Source organism: Apteryx mantelli, chromosome 3 (assembly GCF_036417845.1).
Source record: "Apteryx mantelli isolate bAptMan1 chromosome 3, bAptMan1.hap1, whole genome shotgun sequence".
Taxonomy (NCBI): Eukaryota; Metazoa; Chordata; class Aves; order Apterygiformes; family Apterygidae; genus Apteryx; species Apteryx mantelli.
Window position 1 is genome coordinate 66,118,996 of NC_089980.1, and position 23,230 is coordinate 66,142,225.

At 38.2% G+C, this 23,230-nt stretch overlaps 1 protein-coding gene across 3 annotated transcripts; it reads right to left on the reverse strand.

Annotated features, from left to right (window-relative positions):
- Positions 1–2,227: 2,227 nt before the first annotated feature.
- On the reverse strand, positions 2,228–23,183 carry KATNA1 (katanin catalytic subunit A1). 3 transcript variants are annotated; one of them, XM_067293553.1, is made up of 12 exons: positions 23,134–23,183; positions 22,612–22,720; positions 17,326–17,500; positions 16,503–16,660; positions 13,848–14,031; positions 12,105–12,226; positions 10,769–10,874; positions 10,264–10,422; positions 8,951–9,077; positions 7,220–7,354; positions 6,822–6,948; positions 2,228–2,574 (listed from the first exon to the last, which is right to left on the reverse strand). In XM_067293553.1, the coding sequence occupies exons 3-12, from the start codon at positions 17,494–17,496 to the stop codon at positions 2,376–2,378; spliced, it is 1,488 nt and encodes a 495-aa protein (XP_067149654.1). In that variant the 5' UTR covers positions 17,497–17,500; positions 22,612–22,720; positions 23,134–23,183; the 3' UTR covers positions 2,228–2,375. The 3 variants fall into 3 exon arrangements, with proteins under 3 accessions (XP_067149654.1, XP_067149653.1, XP_067149655.1); XM_067293552.1 differs by having other exon boundaries at positions 23,062–23,139; XM_067293554.1 differs by lacking the exons at positions 17,326–17,500; positions 23,134–23,183 and having other exon boundaries at positions 22,612–23,025.
- Between the last annotated feature and the right edge of the window lie 47 nt (positions 23,184–23,230).

Here is a 23,230-nt window from a genome sequence, read left to right on the forward strand (position 1 = left end):
TTGTAAAATGATTTTAAAAACTCCTTATCAGAGATAATGCAATAGGAAGAGGCAACTGCTCCTGCATGCTGGTCACAGTAGCTCCCATTTTCCAGATACAGGAGCTGACAAGGCTATATACAGGTGCCAGCTAAGCAATCATTCTGTCAGACAGTAGTAGGTCATTAGGAAAGACATCTATACATCCTGTTCTCATTAACCCTAGTTCTCACTGCAGCTCTTCTCTTCTGTCTCACCCTCAGTGTCTCTCCACCCTTGAACAGGCCCAGTTAAGCAGTACTGGCTCTCACCTCCTTACAAGGACACTTCACTGAAGGGGGTAGGTATCATCATGTTCTGCTTGCCAAAACAAGATGAACTGCTAAGCTATGAATTCAACATCTACTTCTTTATCAAATTAAGTATTAAATAGACAGGTATTCATTTAGTTAATTCAGACTGAACATGGCTGGTTGAGCTGGAAAACCAAAATACTTCTTATTTTGTGAACTTGCAAGGTAAACATGATAAAGTCACACTTGCAGTCTTACATGGCCCCTTATTGGATTGCTTTCAAGGACTAAGTCTTGTGTACTTTCCCTTTTTAGTGAGGTGTCAGATTCAATATTTTTGTTTGCTTGCACTTAACTGATTATGAGAAGAAATTCCACCTTGCAGCCCAATTGATAGCTATATATTCATCCTAACACACAGACAAAAAAGTAAGTATTAAGAGAACCCACTTCTTCAAAATGCCGCATCTTTCTATGAACTCTGGCACTTAACTCCATCCTTTTGAAAGGAAAGGGAAGAAGTTAATATGTTTCTCTTTTGGAGACCAAAGTCTCCACACTTGTGTACCTACCTGAAGTTCCTTCCTTCCTGGGTTCACCCCTGTCAGGTCCACCAGGGTATTCAAGAGCTCTCAACAGTATCTGCACCGCAGCACCTTGCTAGAATGTCTTGTCACCATGTCACTGCTGAAATTCCTCTTTCAATGTGTCCAACTACTCATGACATAGGGGTGAAGTTTAAGGACAGTAACAAGACCTTTGTAACAGTGGCATTTGTAGACCTGTGCACTGGGACCCGTTTGCCTTCTACTCAGACTGCCAGTTTTCCTTCTCATTGTCATTTGTCCTTTTCAGCTGCCTTGCAGCATCTGAAGAGACACATTAGCAGGAATTCAGCAGCTACACTTTGGTACTGTACCTAACTATCAGCTGAAACAAGTCTAGGCATATTTGGTTCATGAAGTTTCATGAATGTAGCTGTAAACAGAATTACAGCCATCTGGCTCTGGGGTGACATAGTAGGAAGAAGTGTTTTTGAAATGTAATAGGTATTTTAAAGGAGACTGGCAGAATGGCAGAGGTCTCAGTTACTATGACCAGCAAAGTTATGTTCAATAAAATCTAAAATTATGACTTATGTGGTCACTGTCAAATTGTTTTCAGGAGAACTGTTTCTACATTCTACTTGTCAAATAATGCAAAAAGAGGGTTTAAACTGTAAATCAATTGTAAAATCCAAACTATAAGCAGGCCTCAACTGAGCACAAACATAGCATGCGCATTGCTTTTATCAGTATAGCCTTGACAGTAAAAATGCATAGTGCAAACCAGAACTGTAGACTGGTAAGTCAGGGACTGAAGTTTACATTACAATACAAGGAGGAGGAAAAAAATTTCAGAAATAATGCCAATCAAGTTTCCATTTCCTCTCGGAATTACAGGCAGACTACACCTCTAGCATGTGACTCTGCACCACTGCTGGCTGCATGCAATTAGCCTACACTGACTGGATATGTTTTAATACTACTTAATAGATACCGTTTTCCTGTGATGATCTTACACCTCACTTAAACTTAAGTTGATGCCAGTAACTGTGAGCAGTGTAAGGGCTGCTGTTCTAACTCTCAACCTTTGTACAGATTCTTTGATAATAGATTAAAAAGTTTAAGGCTAAAATTCTCTAGGATCAGCTGGCAAATCTTCATAACTGTGTCTTATTCCTACCATTTTCTGGTTCTCAGCATCCATCAGTCACTTAGCAGGGCTAGTTTCTTCACTGTTAAAATGCAGTTATTATACAAAAAACTCTCTGATGCAAAACTTACTGGAAGTTTTAAATTTAAGTCACATTTAAAAACCTTGAAGATCAAAGCAGATTCCATCAATAACTTCAACATTTGAGAAAGAGAGATAAGAAATAACTTCCAAGCTAGTTCAAAGAGAGCTGGAGAGAATTTGCATTTAAAAAAAAATTTATTTAGCTATCTGTTGCTCTTAAATTTAATTACAAAAGTTAAAAAGAGCACTCAGTGCACTGACACACTACTTATTACTTCTGAAGCTGTTTTAAGATGTAAGGTGGCTTCTTCAAGATAAGACAACTCAGCATGATCCAAATTCAACTATCCATTTTTCATATTTCTCAATGTCCGCAGCAGATACAGATTTAGAAACCTTTTTTAAAGCTATTTCAAAGTCTTCCATAGTTGTTGGCATGTGCATTTCATCTCGGGAAAGACTTCTTATTTCTTCTGGTGTCAAGCCTTCAATACGCCTTCTCATAGCCATCAACGATGCATCTCTATGAGAAATACAAGAAAGAGTTATCTAGTAGAGGATGGTGGTTCAGGTGTTTAAAGGGCTCAACATAACATTCCAGTTAAGCTGTTGCATTCCACAAGATACAATACAAAATTGTAAACTTTCACAGGAGGATCTCCTTAGGTGCATGTACAGCCCACATTAACAAGCTATCCATATTTTTCTAACATTAATTTATCCTCACTGGATCTTCAAATAGCTATCATACTAAATACACAAGCAGGGCAAATGAGGTAAAGATTAACTGATTTATCTAAGGTCACTCCATGCCTATGATGCAGCTGCTGTATTTGGCATTTTTAAACAGGAAAGAGGCAAAGTAATACTTTCACTACTTCTACATATAGGAGAAGTGGCTGGAATGTTTCCTGGTCCAAAGAGGGACTCTGTTGCAAAGAAGAGGGGTCTGTAGTACCTACCTCCACACTATATTTCCACAGGTAAGAGTTTAACTACAAAACCTGTTCAGCCTTCCTCTTCTTAAACTTCCGGCCTCAGTAAGCATTAAGTGTCCTATAAATGCATCATTTTCTTGCTGCATTAAGTTTACTGACTGTATTTGATTTCCAGCACTAATACAAGAAGTAGCAGGTGAAGAGTTGAGCTGAATGCTCAGTGGGTAACATAACACTGAAACACTAAAGCTCATACTATTTTACTATTATATAACTTATTACTGTAAGAAAATGCTACTAATTTTGTTTAGCAGTACAAATTGATGGAAGGGTAATCCAGGCTATATTACAGCATAAAATAAAGCCATACTCTTATTAGTAGGTGAGAATCCATAGAAGCAAAGACTCAGAACAGCAGTCCCATTGGGGAAAGGCCACAAACAAGTGCTATGCTTACATTTAAAAGCTCAGTGAGCATGAGCTAAGCTAAGTTTTTTTCCCCCTACATGGACACACTGAAGACCTATTATTCTAGGCATCATTAAAGAAAAAAAAAAAAAAAAACACACACAAAAAACAAAAAAAAACAACCCACAAACAACAACAAGAAGAAAAACAGGGCTTGGCTGTAAAAACAGCAACTACAGAATGCAAGTTTACAGCATTGTTCTGCTATTTGCTTAACACTTTTAAACAACACCAGTAGTATCTGGGGCTGCCAAGCCTGCAGGACAACTGTACCTCAGATCATGGTAGCACCTTGACAGACAGACAAAATGTGAACAGGAATCATTAAACTTAAGGTATTATGCCAACCGAGGGTCAAGCTACTGTCAATCAGACCCCTTGATTGCTTCCTGGGAGGCATTAAAATGAGGAGTCTAGAGGCAACTTGGAAGATTTTCCCAACATGCCTTTCTATGGGAAGAACTTGCAGTGTATTTTCCTAAGGAACTTGTATCACTCTCTCCTATCCCTGTCTTCAGGGAGAGTTGTGTGAATAACTTATACTTCTTCTTCTAGAAAGATTTACAAAGACCATTTCAGCATATTCTGTTTCAGGTATTCCCAAGTGACCATGCAACTGACAGACTTTATCATGAATTTACCAAATAATCTTTGGCAATTAAAAAGCGGAACACTACCTAGAAGTAGACACTTCAGAACAATATAAAACAAATTGCCTTGTTAAACTTTGTCTTAGCCAAATGACACCATGCTTTGCTGTTATATCAGCATTTGTGAACTAAAAGCTGATGTTAAACAACCTGCAGGAGAAAAAAAAAAAAAAATTCCATGTATCTAATTTGTCTCAAGTCATCAGTTTACCAAAATCAAGTACAGCTGCCACTTTCTTCAGTGAAGTCATTTTGCTGACAGTCATTGCAACATCAACCATTAGTGTTCTCTAGAATGCACCATTTGTGTTTGGAGAAGCACCAAAACTATATTCAAAAACAGGAAAATATCCACCTGAATACACAGTGAAAGCCAGTTCTGATCCAAAGGCCTTTCGACCTTCACATTCTACTCAAAACAATGACTCAAAAGTCAGTTTACACTGACATCTAATACGTAATTTAGACATATTTTACATTTTCTGAGTATGCCTTTTTTTTTTTTTTTTTGAAGTTTCATTGTCATCTTTCAAGTTTATATGCTGACTGTTAATAACCACACTTATCTCTAACTGGTTCTTACTCTGGCACAGCAAACTTAACATTTCACCTCAAATTCTTTAAGATAGAAGAATAATTTGAGCAAACCAGAGTTCTTGGCTCGCTCCTTCCTAACTTCTGCTTTTGTCACTAGCAAGTACTGTTATATTCTACAGATTTGTTCTACAAACATGGTAAAGTTTGTATATTATAATGCTGAATTATATAGGAGTACTTTTAGATCAGCCATGTGTCTTTTTGTCTGAATATAAATGAAATAGTCTTGTCTAAAATCCGTTTTCCCTGATAACACTAACAAAACGTAAAATATACAAGCTAATTTGAGTACTTTTGTTTGTTACAAGTCATGCACATCCAGACCCCAGTTTGTCTAGATTTCTAGTTGCTGCCACCTCAGTCATCTAGGACTGCCACAATTGAAAGATCCATTAAAAAATAAAAATAAAAATACAATATATATATATATTATTTGTCCAAATAGGCTTTGATAAAAAATAAAAAGCAATGTACATACAAATGAAATTCACTCAAAAATGTTACAAGTATTCTGACTTTTACACAACTGTATTGGTATCCAGTGTAGTAATAATTACAAATAGCAAATGTTGTATCTGGAAAAGCAAACAGACCGGTGGAGACAAACTGCAGCTAAAATGCACAGAGTAACAGGCCAGTTAAACATGAACCTATTACCATAAAGTCCTTTCGAAGAACAACAAACACCTAAGCAAAGGCTAAGCAAAACACCACCACAAATTCATCCTGTAAACCTACAAAAAGAACAAATCTGTACAGCACGGTTTTAGTGCAGCTACACATAGCACTCTTCCTAGACATTGTGAAAGCCTGTTGTCCTGAAATAGAGCTTGAGGATTTTGAAAAGATGAAGAGTAAGGTCTGTTCAGGAAATAGTAGTGAGCCTCCAAACTCTTAGTTCAGCCTTAAGCAACCCTGCTAATAGAGCCTTTGGCGGCAATTTTGGCTATAGGCCACTCAAATTCTGTTGGGGTGCTACAATACAGCATACTGTCCTCTCTGTTATGCTGACAAATGTTTGCAGGGCTGTATTATGAATTGAGGCAAGAAATGGATCTGGGTTTGAGAAAAGCAATGGAGAGATGTTTTAAAATCCAGAACAGTTCTCTTGCTCAGTTCAAAGCAGAGGCCCACAACAGTTGTGTTGGCACAGCTTGGAGCTCCAGCCTTGCATTACCGCTCTTTAGTGCTACCTCCAAAACCTGAAAACATAGTTCCACGGATACATATTATATGACAACAGCATCATAATAAGTTTGAATTCTTGGTCATTTGCTGCCAATTCCATAGTTTGCCATCTCTGCAGCTGTGGCAATACAATCTTTTAGATGCAAGCCAGATGACTGATATTAGTTTGTTTAAAAAAAAGTGTGTGTATACACACACACACACTTTTTATTTTTTTATATATATTTATATATTCAAAAACTGGAAAATGAAGGGAAATGGGGGTGGGGGGAGGGCCAGATGGTATTTTTAGTCTGGATCATTCCAGTAATCCAGGTTATAGAACAGCCCCACAATTGATTGTATAATAGCAGTAGTTAGGGGAAGGGGAGAGGGAGGAAGTAAAAGAAAACTTCCCAAGTCAGCCTTATCACTAAAACCAGCATGTTAAATAATTGTACTTCAAAAATTTCATGGCACAGCTCTTGTACTGTCACACAACATGGCATACCTTTTCTTCATAGTGAAGGAAGAGCACTATACATTTCTACTTGGTTATTCTGGCCTCTGCCAGTATCACCTCCTACTACTTCATCAGAACATCCATATGTATAACCTCAGTGGAATGACCGCAGTAACTCTACAGGTTAAACTCTACCAGCCTGTAAGTACTGCTTACCCAAGGGATCCGGTCTGCATGAAGGAATGCGGAGTTTTACCTAAATTATGGTTCGATTAGATTACTATGTTGCAACTGCTCTTTATTATTATATGAAAATATCAAACAGAAATCTAGGTAAATATTAACACAGTATTTCACCTTTCAGCTATACATAAGTGACAGTCTATTCTCAACCAACAACTTTAATCATGTCAATTTACTTTGTTGCTTTAAAACCAGTTTTCTCAGAGTTTATAGTAGTACCACAAATGATGCAATGTTAACATACCTGCATACATTGGTAATGTCTGCACCTGAATAGCCCTCCATTTTCTCAGCTATATTTGCAAGGTCAACATCATCAGCCAATTCCAGCTCTCGCAGATTTATTCTCAGGAGCTCCTCTCTACCTTTTGCTAATCAAAGAACAGAAAATTAAGTCTATACAACCTGCTTTCTAAAGATAAATAAACAAATTGAAGAGAAGGAGGAAGAGTGAGAAAAAGATTCTGTACTTATTACAAAGGTAATGTTTAGCATTCAGATTTAACATGATCCTGAATTCATTACATAAATATGCATACATGCATCAAGAAGATTTTGAAATCAGGTAACCAAGACTGAATGAATATTGATAAAGTTTTGATTTTGTTTTTTTCAACCCCTCCTCCCCACAAGTGTTTATACCTGATGGTAAAGGAATGTAAATTCTCTTTTCTAGTCTCCGCCTCAGGGCTTCATCAATATCCCAGGGAAAATTAGTAGCAGCAAGTACCATAACCATCTTAGAAGGATCATCATTTTCAGTGGCCCCTCCAACACCTGGGTTGGAAAAAAGAGGAAATAAAATTTATGTTTTATGAAATTTTATGCATAGAGAGAACAATAGCCACAGTTCCACTATTAAAGCAGCTACTCTACTACACTAAGATATTGGTTTAGTTTTTCCTATATCTGGTGACTAGCAAGCAAAAACTGAGAATCAATTTAATTAGGGGCATCGGCATAGGATCCACAAGATGAGGAAGTTGTTCTCTCTCACAGCTGGAATGCTTTTACAGCCAAGCTGTTTACATTTCTGCCACAACACTTAAATTTTCACACTAATGTCCTGTAACAGCATTTGGGGGAGGGGAGAGAAAGGGAGTGAACAAACCACCAAACAACAACCTCCCCCCACCAACTACATAGTTTTTACCAGCAGCCATGCCAAAATGGCACTACTCTCAAAAAGAGTTTCTTTACTTCTGAATTCAGGCCAAATGTTTCACATACTCAGGTAGATTCTTACAAACTGCTACTGAAGTAAATGTTCAGATTTGGTGCATTGAATCGCAACTTGTTATGGGCAGAAAAAACATCTCAGTCTCTAAAGCATGGTGAAACTGCTGCTATATGAAAGAATTACATTTCATTAAACTTGCTAGTTTCTGCATTTACTGTTTTTGCTTACAGTCATAGGATTGGGCTGTGGAATACCCTTTGTACCTGCCCTGTAGTCTGCCCCAAAATTTGCATATAAAATACCACTTATGAACACTCAAGTAAAAGAACTTCAAATAATTGTTACTAATAAAATTAGCTTAGGCACATACTTGAGTTATGAGAATAGTACTATAGCTCTGCTACTATTCAAGGTCAAACATAAAAGGGCAGCAACACCAGAGAACAAAAAATAAATATACAAATCTTCTGATTTATGAAATTCTATCACAAATTACTCCATAGATTAGGACTTTTCAGTTGCTCCTTTCCTTCTCCCCTCTTACCAAAAGGGTATAAAAAGGATTCCTCTATAAGACTATGGTTTTATCTGTGCACAATGTTACCTACTTTTAAACTTTGCTGTTCTGCTAAATATTAAGCAAATTTTTATAAGTTCACTCAATGTTTTAGAGAGAAAACTCCCATAGAAAAGATTTTTATAGAAGTGGCTATCTTATTTTTCCCTAAAGATATAAATAAAAGAACCCAAAGAAGTTAAGCACAACGAATGCCTTTTAAGTTTAAATTGGTACAGGTGACAGTTGTTTTGAATCACTTCTCCAAAACCAAGTAAGAAGTAGGTGATATACTATGGAAAGATTCAGGGGGAGGGGGAGAGCAAGAAGCCATCTTTACTGCTACAGTTGTACACGGGCAAGTAATACTTTTTTCTCCTGTAGTTTTGAAATCTTGCATTCTGCAGTGAATCTTCATTATTCTGGGCAAATAAAATATGGTTATGCCAAGAGATGCTTAAGTAATTGGTATCTTTTTTCTTCTACACCAGCAGTTAAAATAGTGCATTTATATGTTTTTACCCCAACTTAAAGTAAAGTTTTCAAAGGAACTGCATCTAAGGAATGAAATTTGAATCTTTTCTTCCTCTCTCAAGTTTCCTCCAATCCAGAACTTCCCAGTTATCAGGTTACTTACCATCCATTTGGACAAGCAGTTCTGCTTTCACACGCCTGCTAGCTTCATGTTCTTCTGAAGTTCCCCTGCGACTACAGATAGAGTCTATCTCATCAATAAATATAGTTGTTGGGGCATAAAATCGAGCCTAAAGAAGGCAGAAGATAAAGCAGAAACAGAAATGACAGGCTAGTTGCACTTAAGAAATAACAGCGTATTCTGAGTTAACTAACACCACATTTACCCCAATGAATCAGTCCATAAGTATCAAGCAATAACCTATTCAATAACCTAACCTTCTCCATCTTTGGTCATTTTAACAAATTTACAGCTGCTCTATATTTGTCTAATAACATTTGAGCAGAACAGTGTTTTGGCAGAGTCCTATAATCACTAGGGCTATGGCAAATATTTAATAAGGTTATTTCTACTTTGTACAACTACCTTTACATTTATGATTGTATGAAAGCCATCACAGAATGCTTCAGTAAGAACTCAGTTAAAGTTAAGACTAATGCTAAGTTAGGATACCATGTGACTGAAGGACATGTACTACAATATATGTCACTATCAAATTCTGAAGTAACTTTCCAAGAAACTGGTCCACTGCAAAGTAACCCTAATCTTTCTGAAATATGAAGGAGGTCAAAGAGGAAAAAGGTCCGCTGTAATAAAAGTTACTGTCCTAAGGCAACTGTGATATGTTCCCTTGTGTACATGCAGTTTTCATCGATAGGCATGATATTAATCGTACATTCTACACTCATTAAGTGTGGTCAAACTATGTTGTAAAACCTGATCCTGAATTTCTTGACTTTTCTGACTACTGTAATTGCAACTCTACCACCCTCACCCCCCCTTTCAGCACTGGACACCCTAGCAAATACTGCATGTGAACCCAGTTACACATGAAAAATCTAAGTGCTCTGAGCCAATTTCAAATGTTACATGCTCTGAAGCCAACTAAGTACTTGATACAGTCTGGAAGTCTGTTTATATGACATGCACAGCCTGAGTAGAATCTAATCTTTTTCTGGGCAAGATTCCTATATAAAGATTTGCCTGCAAGTATGTTCAATAGCACTCATCAGCTTACAGCAAGCCACTTGTAATATAACAAACTCCAAAAATAAAGATGACCCTTTTTTCAGTTAAAAAACTATTTACTAATAAAACAGATCTTTGATATACATGGCCAGATCAGAAGTCCTGAATGTTTGCAGCCTGGAAAGCTTTTTTATGTTTGCTATAGATCCTAAATTTTGCAAGGTTTCACTGTTCCAGAGTAATTTTACTTCATTATTACACTATTTACATTAAAAAAGTTCTATCACCATTTCAAACAGTAGACGAACAAGTTTCTCAGATTCGCCTCTGTATTTTGAGGTAAGTGTGGAAGAAGAAACATTGAAAAAAGTAGTCTTGCATTCAGTAGCTACAGCTTTTGCCAGGAGGGTCTTTCCAGTACCAGGAGGACCAACCATCAGCACACCCTGTTAAAAGAAGAGAGTCCCACTTTTAGGACAGGAATCAAAAATAGAGACAACTTCACAATTTGTTTATAGCATACTATTAGAATACTAGATGTAAACTTTTGCTTTAAAAGTTACTCAAAGCTAAGTAATTAAGTACTATTGCTTTCTAGAAGCAATACCAACAACACAGCTGAAGAGCGTATTTATTTTAGCTAATAGCTTTATTTTGTTACTACATCCTGCCATAAATTTTAATACCAAAAGTGGAAAGAATTTATATAATCTATAGAACACTTGTAATTTCTTTTTCCTCCAAGACCCAATCTCAGAATCCTACTTACGATCACAGGGTCGGATTTCATACCTTCCATGGTCTTCTAATTCCCTTAAAAAATTCTGGCATCCACATCGGTAAAACTACAGCTTCTTTGAGCAGCTTTTTGGCTTCTACTAAATCAGCAATATCATCCCTAATAAGAAAAGAAAAGTGGCTTAACAAATTAAAACAGGCTGCAAAAGAATCAGTTCACATCTCAATTAATATGCAGCCAAACACACTATTACATAATGGCTATTCCATAATTTAGATTATGGAGTTGGGTGTGTTTAAATTCTAATGGGAAAAGCCTACAACTATAGTTGGCATCCAGTTGGTAGATGGATGTCATTTCATTAGAGCATCACTGCTCTTATTCACAGAAACAGATTAAGCAGGATATGGCAAGTTGGGATAAACTTATGCTAATCATAGTTGATGCTTTCTGTTATGCTAAGAAGTTGGTTGCTCCAGAAACTCAAATAGTATCTTTCTCCATTAAGTGAACAATCTACTGAAGGTCAGTAAACAGAGCTGAATTAAGACAAATTTTTAGAATTCATTTTCACAAAGTTGTAAGTGTATTAAATCTTAGAAACCCTATATGCTGGTCTCATTTTCTTGCGGGCAACTCTAACAGCATTCCACTCACCAGCACCTGTCCAAATAATATTTCAGTTACAAAATGTTCCTAGTTGAAGAATTAGTTTCAAGTCTGAAGTTGTAATTTAAAACTCAGTACAAAAACTGAATAGTATATTTACCTATTAAACTGAAATACATGTCATTGTCCTACACATAAAAATTTGAGTGTTTTTAAAGCATTCTTTATTTGCCAGAGATTTTTTGCTCATTTAATCCCCACAAAACCACCTAAGCTCAGTAACATTCTGAACACAAAACAACCTTTGTGTAAGGTTTAATATTTAACACATTTATGTAGAGGCACTGACGTGTGGTTATATCTTATACTGGAAGTCACGACATGTCCAGAACCAATTCAAAGGGATCTTATATTGACACAACTTCTCTGTTAATTAGTTTTTGACCCTTGTGTGCCTCTGGGTAGTGAAACAGGTTTTCAAACTAAGATACACTGGCAGACAATAGTCTTATATGCAGCAAAATAGCATCTCATAAGCTTGTTTCAGGATTCTCTTGGAAAAGTATGAGAAGGTTTGTATGGCTGGGAGAGGGGGAAAATTAGAGTTCTAAAAAAATTCAACCACACAACTTTAGTTGCCTATTTAATGAGTAAAGTAAGAACTGTAGATATATTTATATGTAGGCATGTGTTAAAATATTTAATTCTTGTCAAGTTATAAGAGGAAAAAGGAGAAACAACTCAAAAAAAACCCAAACACCCAACTGTATTCAAACTTACCATCGAATGTTGGGGTTTTGAGAAATTATATCTCTTTCCAAAGCTTCTACTAAGTCTTTATCATACCCAGTACCATCAAATTTCTTTGGTTCAGATTCTGAAATCTCAGATGTGGATTTGTTCTGCATGAAAGAGATACAGCAGTGTATCAGCTATGTTACTGATAGATTTTTATATCAAGTCCACAATAGCATCATGTTTCTAGAAGAAAGCAACTCAAAACAGCACCAGAGTTATAAGGCATCTGTATTACTGTTGCATTGCAGTATCTGTGCAGTTTACCATACTTCTATACTGCCCTGGTCCCATTTCTATCTCCCCAAAGCCAGCATATTGCACTGATGCCCTTTCTTTGCTTCAGTAGGTAATCAAAGCTGCCCACACCTATCCCAGTCTAGCGGAGTTCTCCTCTCCTTCCAGAGGAGTCAAGAACTACCCAAGATGACCAGGTGGGTAGGGGACATTCTGTGGGAGACTGGATTAGAAAGTGTCACACTAAGTCACTAATACACATTTGTATATGGCACCAAAAGAAAGGAAAAAAAAAAAAAAAAAGGAAAAAGAAAAAGAAAAAAAAAGGGCTTCCATCTGTAGGATGAGCATAAGTGATTTGTGGGAAGACCATAAAAGACTAATAAGACAAAAACCTGATAAAGAAGCATGGACTAGGACAGCAGAGCAGTAGCTGTGCAGTAGACTGAAAACAAGGAAGCCACATAGCTGAAAGGACTCAATCCTCCCCCCCCCCCCCCCCAATCAAACTTGGGCCAGAAACAGCAACCAAAACCACAACCCAAACAACCCCCCTCCCAAAAAAACCCAACCCCCCCCCCAAACAACAAAAAAAACCAAATCCGTGCATGTGTGTGCATCTGTCTGTCTGTCTCTCTCTCTGCCCCTCCTTAGGGACCAAGGATTATCATGCAAACAACACAATTTAGCTCCTAGTAACTAAAAGTAGTAGTTTTACACAGGTACCCATTTACACAGATTGAAGAAGTTAATAAAAACTCTGTACTACACTGGTATTTAATTTATTCAAATTTTGGAAAACTATGACATAAGTTTAGTTGATGACCAGAATAAGAGATCATACCGAAAATACTAAATTCTATGAAGACTACAGCATAGGCAAGAATGAATACACTCACTGATTACAAAGACTACCTCATAGATCATTCTCCCTCATGAAGTGTATTGGGTCTTTGTTTTAAGTTGAAAAGAATCTGGAGATATTACCAGATTAAAAAAAAAAAAAAAAAAAAAACCACACCCCATACACACAAACACACACTCCCTTTAAAATTAAATTTCTGAAAACATGTTTCCTTGCACATGTTCTGAACAGGTGAGTCAGTCTCAGACTAAAACATGCAAAAGCAATACAAGAACCCACAATGAGCTCACTCCATCAGGCTTGGTTTCAGCAATTCAGTACTATAATTTTAAGCAACTATTTCCAAGCTGTAGTACAAAAGCCACGTTTACAGAGAGGGACAACTGACTTCTAGTCTTATAGTAGTTCCACCAGATCAGTTTTTTATTAGCTTTTTTAATTAATCCATTTTATACCCTTCAGTCATCAATACTGTCCATAAAGCAAAGATACCTTACAAAGCAAGATTCAAATCTGCACACTGACTTGGACAGAAGAAACATTTTACAGGCATCTAATTTTGTCAGATACTCAATATTAAGAAAGCAAGAAGTCTCCAAAATTCATTAAGTTATTTGCGATCTTACCTTCTCCTCCTTTCCTTTAATTTGCTGATCTTTCTTTTCCCGGCCACGGACTGCCTTCCCTTTTTCGTTGGGATTTCGAGAAGATGGACGGTGAGGGCCTCTGACTGCTGCACTTATACGATTATTGTGACCTCTACAGTCACTGCACTGAGCAGACTGACGTTTTCTGGGTCCTGGCGAAGGTCTAATTAGTCATAACATATGCAAAAAGCCTCAGTGGGAAGTCACTGGAGAGCACTACATAACCACATCAATTGGTTATAAACTGTAAAAGCCATCTTGCTCAAGGTAAAAATCTATATGTAACTGTATATATTAATATATTTCACTCACTAAAATTAAAGGTGCTGCCAATATTACAAGTTACCATATGTATGGTCAGAAACAAGACAGACTTATTTTCAGAAAGCCACTAAAAATTCACTTTCCCTTTGCCACCAGCTCTGATCTCATTATTTGCTTAAAACAAGCCCCTAGCTTTGAGTATTATATAAACAAAAGTAATCCTGGTATAAAGGAGCTTAAAAAACAAAGAAAAAGCCAACAGATTTTCTCCTTACCACAACTATCCTCACTCTCCCACCCAAATGAATTAAAAGGTTCCTCATGAATGCCAGGCTTATTTTCACTTCCTTCAAAGAAAACGGTGTGTGTGGTGGTGGTGGGGGTGGGGTGGGGTGGGGAGGAGATCTGGTCTCTCCCATCGTTGTCTATCATTCTATTGTTGGAGTAGCTCAAAACTACATGAAATAATAGCTCATTTAAAATCTAACGTACAGACTTTCAGATTCTAGTTTTCGAGATAAGTTATTTTTGTTTTAAAGTGAAACGAAGAAATGCACAAAATTACTTAGAAAAAGCATTTGTGAACACCAATCCAGATCTCTTATCAAGATCCCCAAAGGAAAACAAACACTATTTGTTTCCTGTCCCTCCAAATCCTCTTTTTATAATTTCCATTTTAAAAAGACCCTCCCCACAAAAGAAAGTCATATAAGATTTATACTTTCACAGTCCTATTAGAATTACTAGATTGCTCTGAGATTCAAACTTAGAAACACGCAACATATGAATAAGCCAGTATTATGATTGGTATTGCAGATTTCATTTTAAGAACCCAGTTTCTTTTCCCATATAAATCTGTTACTCTTCCTGATTAATGTTTTTAAAATCTTTTCACATTAAAGTCTTTTCAGTCTCCAAATGGAGTATCTGCCAACCTATACATTAATAATTGAACAGGTCATCAATATTTAGTCACCTCTGAATTCCACCCCTAAGCTCAATGTATAGGAGCAATCTGTTTCCACACTCAATTCCTTCCTAAATTAGCAAGCTCTGCTTTCTCAGCACAGGAATTCACAGAGATTATTCCAACACCACATAGCCTGAGTTTTCACCATGGCTTTTCACATTACCACAATCCAATACTTAACCAGGCGACAAATAAATGGAACAGACAAATAGTTCTGTCACTCCAGTCTTTCCCTTTTTAGGAATACTAATTTGTCTCTCTCTCCTCTAGAAAGCTACAAAAAATTAGGAAATTCCTGCATTCCTAAAATTAACTATCAGTGTTCAAAAGTTATTAGATGAGATAGATGGAGAAACAGTGTGATCAGGTAAGCCTCATTTCTTTCAGAAACAAGCAAACCCCCCCCACAAAAACAAAAAAAAACAAACAAAAAAACCCCCAACCCCCAAAAGACCATCATTAAAGACTGAAGTTATTAGCCTGAGAGAAATAAGTTGCCAAAGGCTGAAGAAGCAGTTTGACAGTATAGCTAAGCTGATCTAATAGTTACTTTCTGCCAAAAGGCACAATCCCATGTCTGCCTTGCATACACTCTTGTTTCCTACCTCATGCTGCATTGGCATTTGTTAGATTCCCCCAGTTAACCAGTTCAGGTGGCCAACTCATAAGGAAAAAGAAAGGGAAAAAACCCAAAACAAAAAAAGCCCCACAGGCCTAGGCCTGCAAAACAGTTAAGCATCTTTTTTGCCAATTCAGCATCCTGAACCAGCTAACCAGTGCCAGGAAAGAAGAAAGCAAAAACACTCGGGTAACTGAGGAGAGTAGTATTCGGCAGCACCTATATTGTCAAACCACACCCCAGGGCCCTGGTTTCACAGACACTAACTGAGCATAATTCAAAGCTACTTCTGAAAAAGGAAGGCAGGCCTGCAGCTGCTTGTTCCCACTCCCTTCCTTTGGTTTATGCTAGTATAACTGACCAGTTTCTGAAGATCAGGGAACCAACTTGCTACAGAAAAGCAACTCAACATAGACATTTAGAGATTTTACTGTTACTTTGACAGCTCTTCTTCATTCTCTTCACATCAACTAAATGCAGACTCATTGTAAAGTTGATGAGAAGAGAAATTCAGGAATAAAGTTGAGCTTCCATGTAACAACAAATTTATCTTAAGTCAGAGTATAAAACGAAGTCTGACATTAGTCAAGCCTACAAAAGATAAAAACCCAAGATGTTTCAAAATGGCATGTCCTTCACAGTAAATGAGTGGCAAACTGCTGGTGTTTTTAAGTACTGTATACCTAAAATCTAGAACCAAAATTATGCAGTAGAAGACTGAAGTCAAAGCGCACTGCCCCAATAAACATATATTTAAGTCTTCAGGTAAGTCTTCTCTTACCTACGTTCAGCAGGTACTGGCAAAGACCAGACTTCTGCATCATGAGCTGGTAATTCTTGTTGTGAAGCTTTCAACGGAGTACTGTCTAGCTTAAAACTCTCTAGTGTTTTCATTATATCTTTCACGTGCTTAGCTTCCACACTTATCTCCTGCCAAACCTGATAAAAAAATATACAGTGGATTAAGCATATTGCAAATAAGTTTGTAACAATCTTAAAGTCTATACAATTTCTGTCTGGATTCCACAGCATTTCACAAGCTAGCCTAATCTACTGTACTAAACAAGAATAATGCACATCAGATATTAAGAACGTTTTTGTCTTCCTCAGCACATTTAAAGAGCAAACAGATTTTGGATTTAAAGCAAAGACAGAGACGTTTGGCACATTTTGCTTATTAAACAAGTACAACCTAATAGACTGAAGAGCAGTAGAAAATGCTGTTTTGTGTTATGGTTAAATTAACATGGTAGCCATAACTCAGCTTCTATTAAGGATCTACAAGTCACATTATGGAAATATTGAGAGAGGAGTAAGACTATTCAAGATAACACCAGCCTAAAACTTTAACATAACAGGGGTATTCATCAGTGAGAAACCGAAAAGCCAGACAGTGCACTGGCCCCCCATGGCTGTGTTCCATTGCCTATTTGGCCAGTGTCAGAGCAAGAAATCATAATGAAGACTTGATTAAGTCTATATAATAATGCTACAGTTTTATCAGAGAACTGTGTGGATAGTTACACTTCTGTTCACCATAAACTAAGCAAATTTTGATAGTTTAATACTTTCCCCTCAAAATGTCTCAGAAAAGGATTATTTACCTGTTGCCATTTCTGTTGCAGATATGTATCCCTGACAGAGTAGAGGTATTTATTCATTTGGTCAAGAACACCCTGGTAATAGACCATTGCAGAGTCATAATTGCCCAGTAAAGCATATTCACGGGCCAGCTTTACATTCTCACTAATCATAACAAGGCTCATGTTCAACATGAAGCTGAAAAAGATAAGGAATATTTATCTTAAGAAAAATCCCACAACCCAGGAACAGAACAGATTTTTCAACTATTTTCATATGATCACCACCTCACTAGGCCTATCAAAATACAGAAGCAGGAAGTAAATTGGTTAGAACAAGATTCTAGAAAAATTGCGATCAATATAGAATGGTAACTGGGCTTTTCTATTGCTACAGATGAAACTTGTCACTCCATAAATTTTTTTTGTGTGATGAAGATTTTGTTGGAAAGTGTATACAAGACATACAGGTTTACAGGACTTGAGCCACAATCACAAGCTCTCTGCCACTCTTTATTCCTTTATTCTATTTAAGATGAGTGGATATTTCATTGTTAGCGCTACAACATTCTCCACACCATATAACACTTTTTTTAAAAAGGCAAAGTGTCCTTCCACCAGATGCATTAAGTTTTGTTAAATTTGTTGCCTTACCATTCCAGGTATATAAGTTTTACAGTCTGACTTTGCATTGTGGAAAACACTAATTCTCTGTTAGTTTGATTTTACAATTTTTCAGTTTTATTTAATGTTTCTTTGAAACATTAAATATCCATCTTCCCTACCCTGCTTATCCCTTCCCATCACCTTCATTATTACACTTAAAAAGAAATATGAAAAATATCAAGTTTGCTAAGATATCACTGAAAAGTAAGGGAAAGACAGAATTAAACATTTACTGTGTGGCTACACACTTTATTTAATACATCGCTCAAATCATGGCACTTCTTCCACAAAGTGTTTTTGGGGGAGCAGACATCACAGAATGGGACCACTTCCATTTTGCAGCATTAGTAGAATCCAAACTTTTAGATTAGAATAGCACAGAATTATGTATACAAATATAGTAATGGGTAGAAGCAGCAGACTTATTCACTGTCTACATAGGAGGGTTCTTCTGCTCTTACCCATTACTTATACCTCCCCATCCCCTTCCGCTCCGATATCTGTGCCGTTTCTACTTCAGTTTCTCTTATACACCAACTTCCCTGCTTTACTCCAAGCTTCATAGAACCAAGCACAATAAAAAACAACAAAAAACCCACAACACACCACACACATTAAAATAAGAACATAAACAAGCTTGCAAGGTCATCTTGCTCTCATTTTAGCACCTGCACCCAGTACCAGCAAGAAAAAATTGCAGGCAAGCAGTTACTGCTAAGCCCTAGGATGAAGCATACTTGATACAGATCAACTATTTAAAGAATGTAAGAGGTACTAAGTCTTTACTGCGCATGTGAGTTTAAGATTGAAAACATTTCAAGACCAGGTCATGGTCAAATTTGGACACGTTATCAGAGGTTTCAGAAATCACGCTTCGTACACCAGATGATCCATTGCCAAATGTTAAGTCCTTGCTGTGAAGGGCAACTGCTAAATACAAATCAAACATTGTAAGACTTGCACCCTTCCTTTTTTTGTTCTTTTCCCTCCCTCCCCAAGCAGTTTTATTCCTGGATATACAGCTGATCTGTTCTTGAGCCAACATCCTCTTATTCTTCCTTCATTCCTCTTTATTCCCCAAAGTTACTCTGAAGCAGACAGCTACCATGAAAAATTTCAGTCCAAATGGCAAAGCTTTGACAATAGCACAACTGAAGACAGGCCTTATTAACAGGTCATGAAAGGGAAATTGAAATATCAGCATCATCAACTGTGCCTATAATCACATTCTTTGCTAGTCTCTTTTCTTATAAAATAATTCCAATCTTGTCATATCATAATTTTCACAGAGGCATAATTAATTTTTTTCACCCTGTTTATTTAGGCAACAGCATTTTACTTGTAATAAAAGTGTTGCAGCTAAGATGACACACACACACATTATATGTATATATGTGTGTGTGTGTATATATATATACACACACACGCACATATACATATGTAATAAAGAGCATTTTGTACTGCTTTCCAGTCAGTCTTGGTACACTCTGACAGCCCGCACCCCTCCCACATTCACTGACACACAGAACACATCTGTGGAGTCGAGTTTGGTATCTTGCTATCATAAAAACCTACACTGTAAAAATCTCCATCAGGGCAGAGATTCACTGAGCTAGACACAATGTCTACAAGTTGATATGGTTAATGTGACCAGCAGTTACAATGACTGCCATATCCCAGCTTAATTAGGCTTTGGAGATGTAATTTGACTTTGGAGCTTTGTTGTTTTTACCTCAGGAAAAAGGGCCTTAAGATGTTTGTCAACCGCTGTGTGGATCATCAAACAGATATTACTATAGGTTTTTACTCCTATTTTTAGGAGCAAGCTTTTCCACTCAGGCTCATCCTACCAGATACACCTGTTTGCCCATCTTGAGAATTCTAACTGATGACTAACCCTGCTGAAATCACAAGTTGAGCAACAAGTTAATAAACATTTTAAAATCAAGTAATAGCAAGTTACTAAAGCCAAACCAGACTTTCAAACACAGTGAGAAGTCATATACAGCTTCTTACACTGAATGCTCTGGAGCAACCCAAGCAGAAAACCAATTCTGCTCAAATATCCAGATGAAAAAGCTTATAAGAGTAATTTTCTTTTGTAAAGGAGAAAATAGTAGGAATGAAAAGAAGCCAAAGAGCCCAAGTTGGAAAGACAGGAAAGCCTGGGTCCAGAATCATGGTATTCCATTACAAAAGAGCAAGTATGTTTTTTTAGGTGGGGGGGGGAGGAGGAGGAGAAGACAGGAAGGATGGAAAGAAAGAACAAACACAGAAGAAAAGTGAGTTAAGCATTACGCAGGGAAGAAAAGAAAAATTGCTCACTTAAATTTCTAAGGCTTCTAATGTAACTAAAGTAGTAATTAAAAAAAAATATATATATATAAATTTCATCAGTGGATCAGGGTAGTAAAGATGCGCGAGAATTTAGTTGAAACTAGCAAAACGTAATTTAATTTGTCGCTTCCCATTGAGTCATAAGAGCAGAAGAGCTTAACGCGGCTTCCAAACACAAGCCTCTTGTGTACAAGTGGGGCAGAATTAAGCTACTGCCTCTGCTTGTGTCCGGACATGCCACTGCTAATGCCACTTGCATACAAGTGGCAGGAGCTGATACACTAATGCTAGGCTATGGGCTTACTGTACGTGTAACTGAAGATGCTGAAGCACCTCCAAGACAGGAAATATGGAGCTAGAATAGCCTGAAAGGGATGTGTGCAAGAGGTATGAGTACATATAAATCCAGAGTTAAAGAAGACCAGAATGAATTTAAAAAATAATACTAAAATAATCTAATCCCAAATCACTTAACAGTTTTTACTTTAAAGTATTTACAAATACCTAGAACTACCACGTAACAGGATGTCAAAACAGCAAGGCAGCCCTTATCAATTATGACCATTCCATGAATCATACCCAGTAAAGTTATCTACGTTCTAACAGCAACTAAAATAGTAATGAGCTTGTAAAATTTACACCAAACAGAACACAAATAACCCAGGCATTTTGTCTTGTAAATTTAATTCTACACTGTATATACATAGACATACATACCCCCCCCCCACAGAGTAAAGGCTTTGTGATAAGAACACCTGTTCAATACACTGACTATGAATATTTATAGTTCCCAGAGATAAATGCAATAGAAATTCATCAAATTCCCCACCTCAAAAACCCATCTCTAGTAGCAGAATTCATTTTATTATTTGCTCCAAGCACCTGGAATACTTCCAGAGCTTGAAACAGGCAAGAACAGCATGGGTCAAAACCTAACAAAGTTCAAGATACCTAAGTCTTGAGAATCAAGTTTTGGAACTTATTTTTGTATTGTGTTTTAAGATAACAGCCTCACAATGACTTTAAAGAATTGTCAAGTATCTAAACTTGTTCACATTCATTCAGTAAGATTTTTGGAAGCCTACGTTAAAGTTGAGCATGATCTCAATACTGTTTCACAAATAAATCCCACACAAATATATAAGATCGATATTCAGATGTTGGGAGGGAAGATTAAGGTTGGGACCTACTAGTTACTATGGAGATCCATCAGCTATTCTGCTCATTTAGAGAAGAGCACAAATAGTAAGAGGAAGTATTTCAGAAGAGTGCTTCAGCATACAATCTGGATGTTTGGACTATACCAGAGCCTGGATTTTGGCAGTGTACACTTTTGCATTATTTGACATCAAAACCTGCATATCAGACTGAAAGCAACCATGAATATTCAGGAAGTTCAGGAAGTTCAGCAAAACAGAAGATAGGAGAAAAAAAAAAAAGCAAACAAACAAACAACCCCCCCCCCCCAGAAGTAATAGCTTTTAGGAATCAGGTTTTGCTCATGACAGTGGCCTGTGACTGTACTGTATCACCTATGAGTTCCCCTTCAGCTTTAACATTCTGCTTCAAAACACTCCTAGCAATATTTGCTATTAGCAGGCAATTTTGTTCATTGCTTTGGTAATATTAGCTGCCAGACTTATTGGATATTAAACAAACTTTCTCATTTACTTATTACACTTAACAGTAATAGTAGTGAAAGAAAAACATCAGCAACCATGAACATAAACATACCTAGCTTTCTGTTTATACAGAAGAAAAATTCATTAGACTGTCTGCCAACAGTGGTTCTCTATTTTATACTTTCAAGACTGAACCTTTCAAAAAGACTCATATTATTCACTCCCACTTAACAGGGGCTGACATTTTTTTAGATAGCCTGTATCAACATACAGAGCTTTTCAGTTAGTAAGTTTAGAAGGGTATGCTGCAGAATGGACTTCTAAAATCGATGCCTACTGCTTCCCTCTGTTAGGGGAAAAACCACTGGCATAGTTTCCCAAAAGCTTATTTGGCTTTTTTTTAAAAAAAAAGGGGAGGGGGAGAGGGGAGAGAAATGAGCAACACAAAGTAAAATACAAGAGACACTAGCTTCTCAACACATCAGCACACCTAGTTTCACTTCCTAATGTTACAGTGATCAGCAGCCATGCACCTGCAGACAGTCACATTTCAAACGCTTTAAGGAGAACACGACGATGCTCTGCGTGACTCTGAGTACGTGGAAGTTTAAGTTATGACATAGGAGCGACAACTACAGTGTAACGGCTCACAGATGTCACGACAGCAATAACCGCGGCAACTCACATTCTCCAAAGCAGCGTCCGGTCTCTGGGTCGTGGGACGCAGGAGCCAGGCTCATGCCGCCGCCCAGCGCCGGCCGGGACCTCGAGAAGCGAGGGCGGGCGCCAGAGACCTGCCGGGCGAAAACGGCAGCGCTTCAAGCGCCCCGCCGAGACCGCGCAGCCAGAGCCCGGCCGCGGCTCGGCTCGCCCCGCGCAGCCTCCCTCTCGCCCCTAGCCCCCGTCCCAGGCCGGCGAGGCAGGCTCCCCTGGCCGCGACGCCGGTGAGCCGGGCCGGGCCGAGGCGCGCCGCAGGCGGCGGCAGGAGAGAGGGGCCCCCGCGCCCCCCAACCGCCCCAGCGCGAGGGGGACGGCTGGGGCAGCGCGAGACCCCCGAGAGCGGGAGGGGCGTCACCGGCTGCCGGTCCGCCGGGAGAAACCACCGCGGCTCCCGCTCGCTCACCCACCCACCCACCCGTCTCTGGAGCTCGGCCCCGCCGCGGCGGCAGCTCCCCGGCGCCGCGACCCCCCCCGCTGCTCCCACCACCTTCCTCCTCCGGCCGGGCCCCGCCGCGGACCCGCCCCGCCCCCGCTTTGCCCGCCTCCTGCCGCCGCCGCCGGTTTGAAGGCAGATCCGGCTGCGT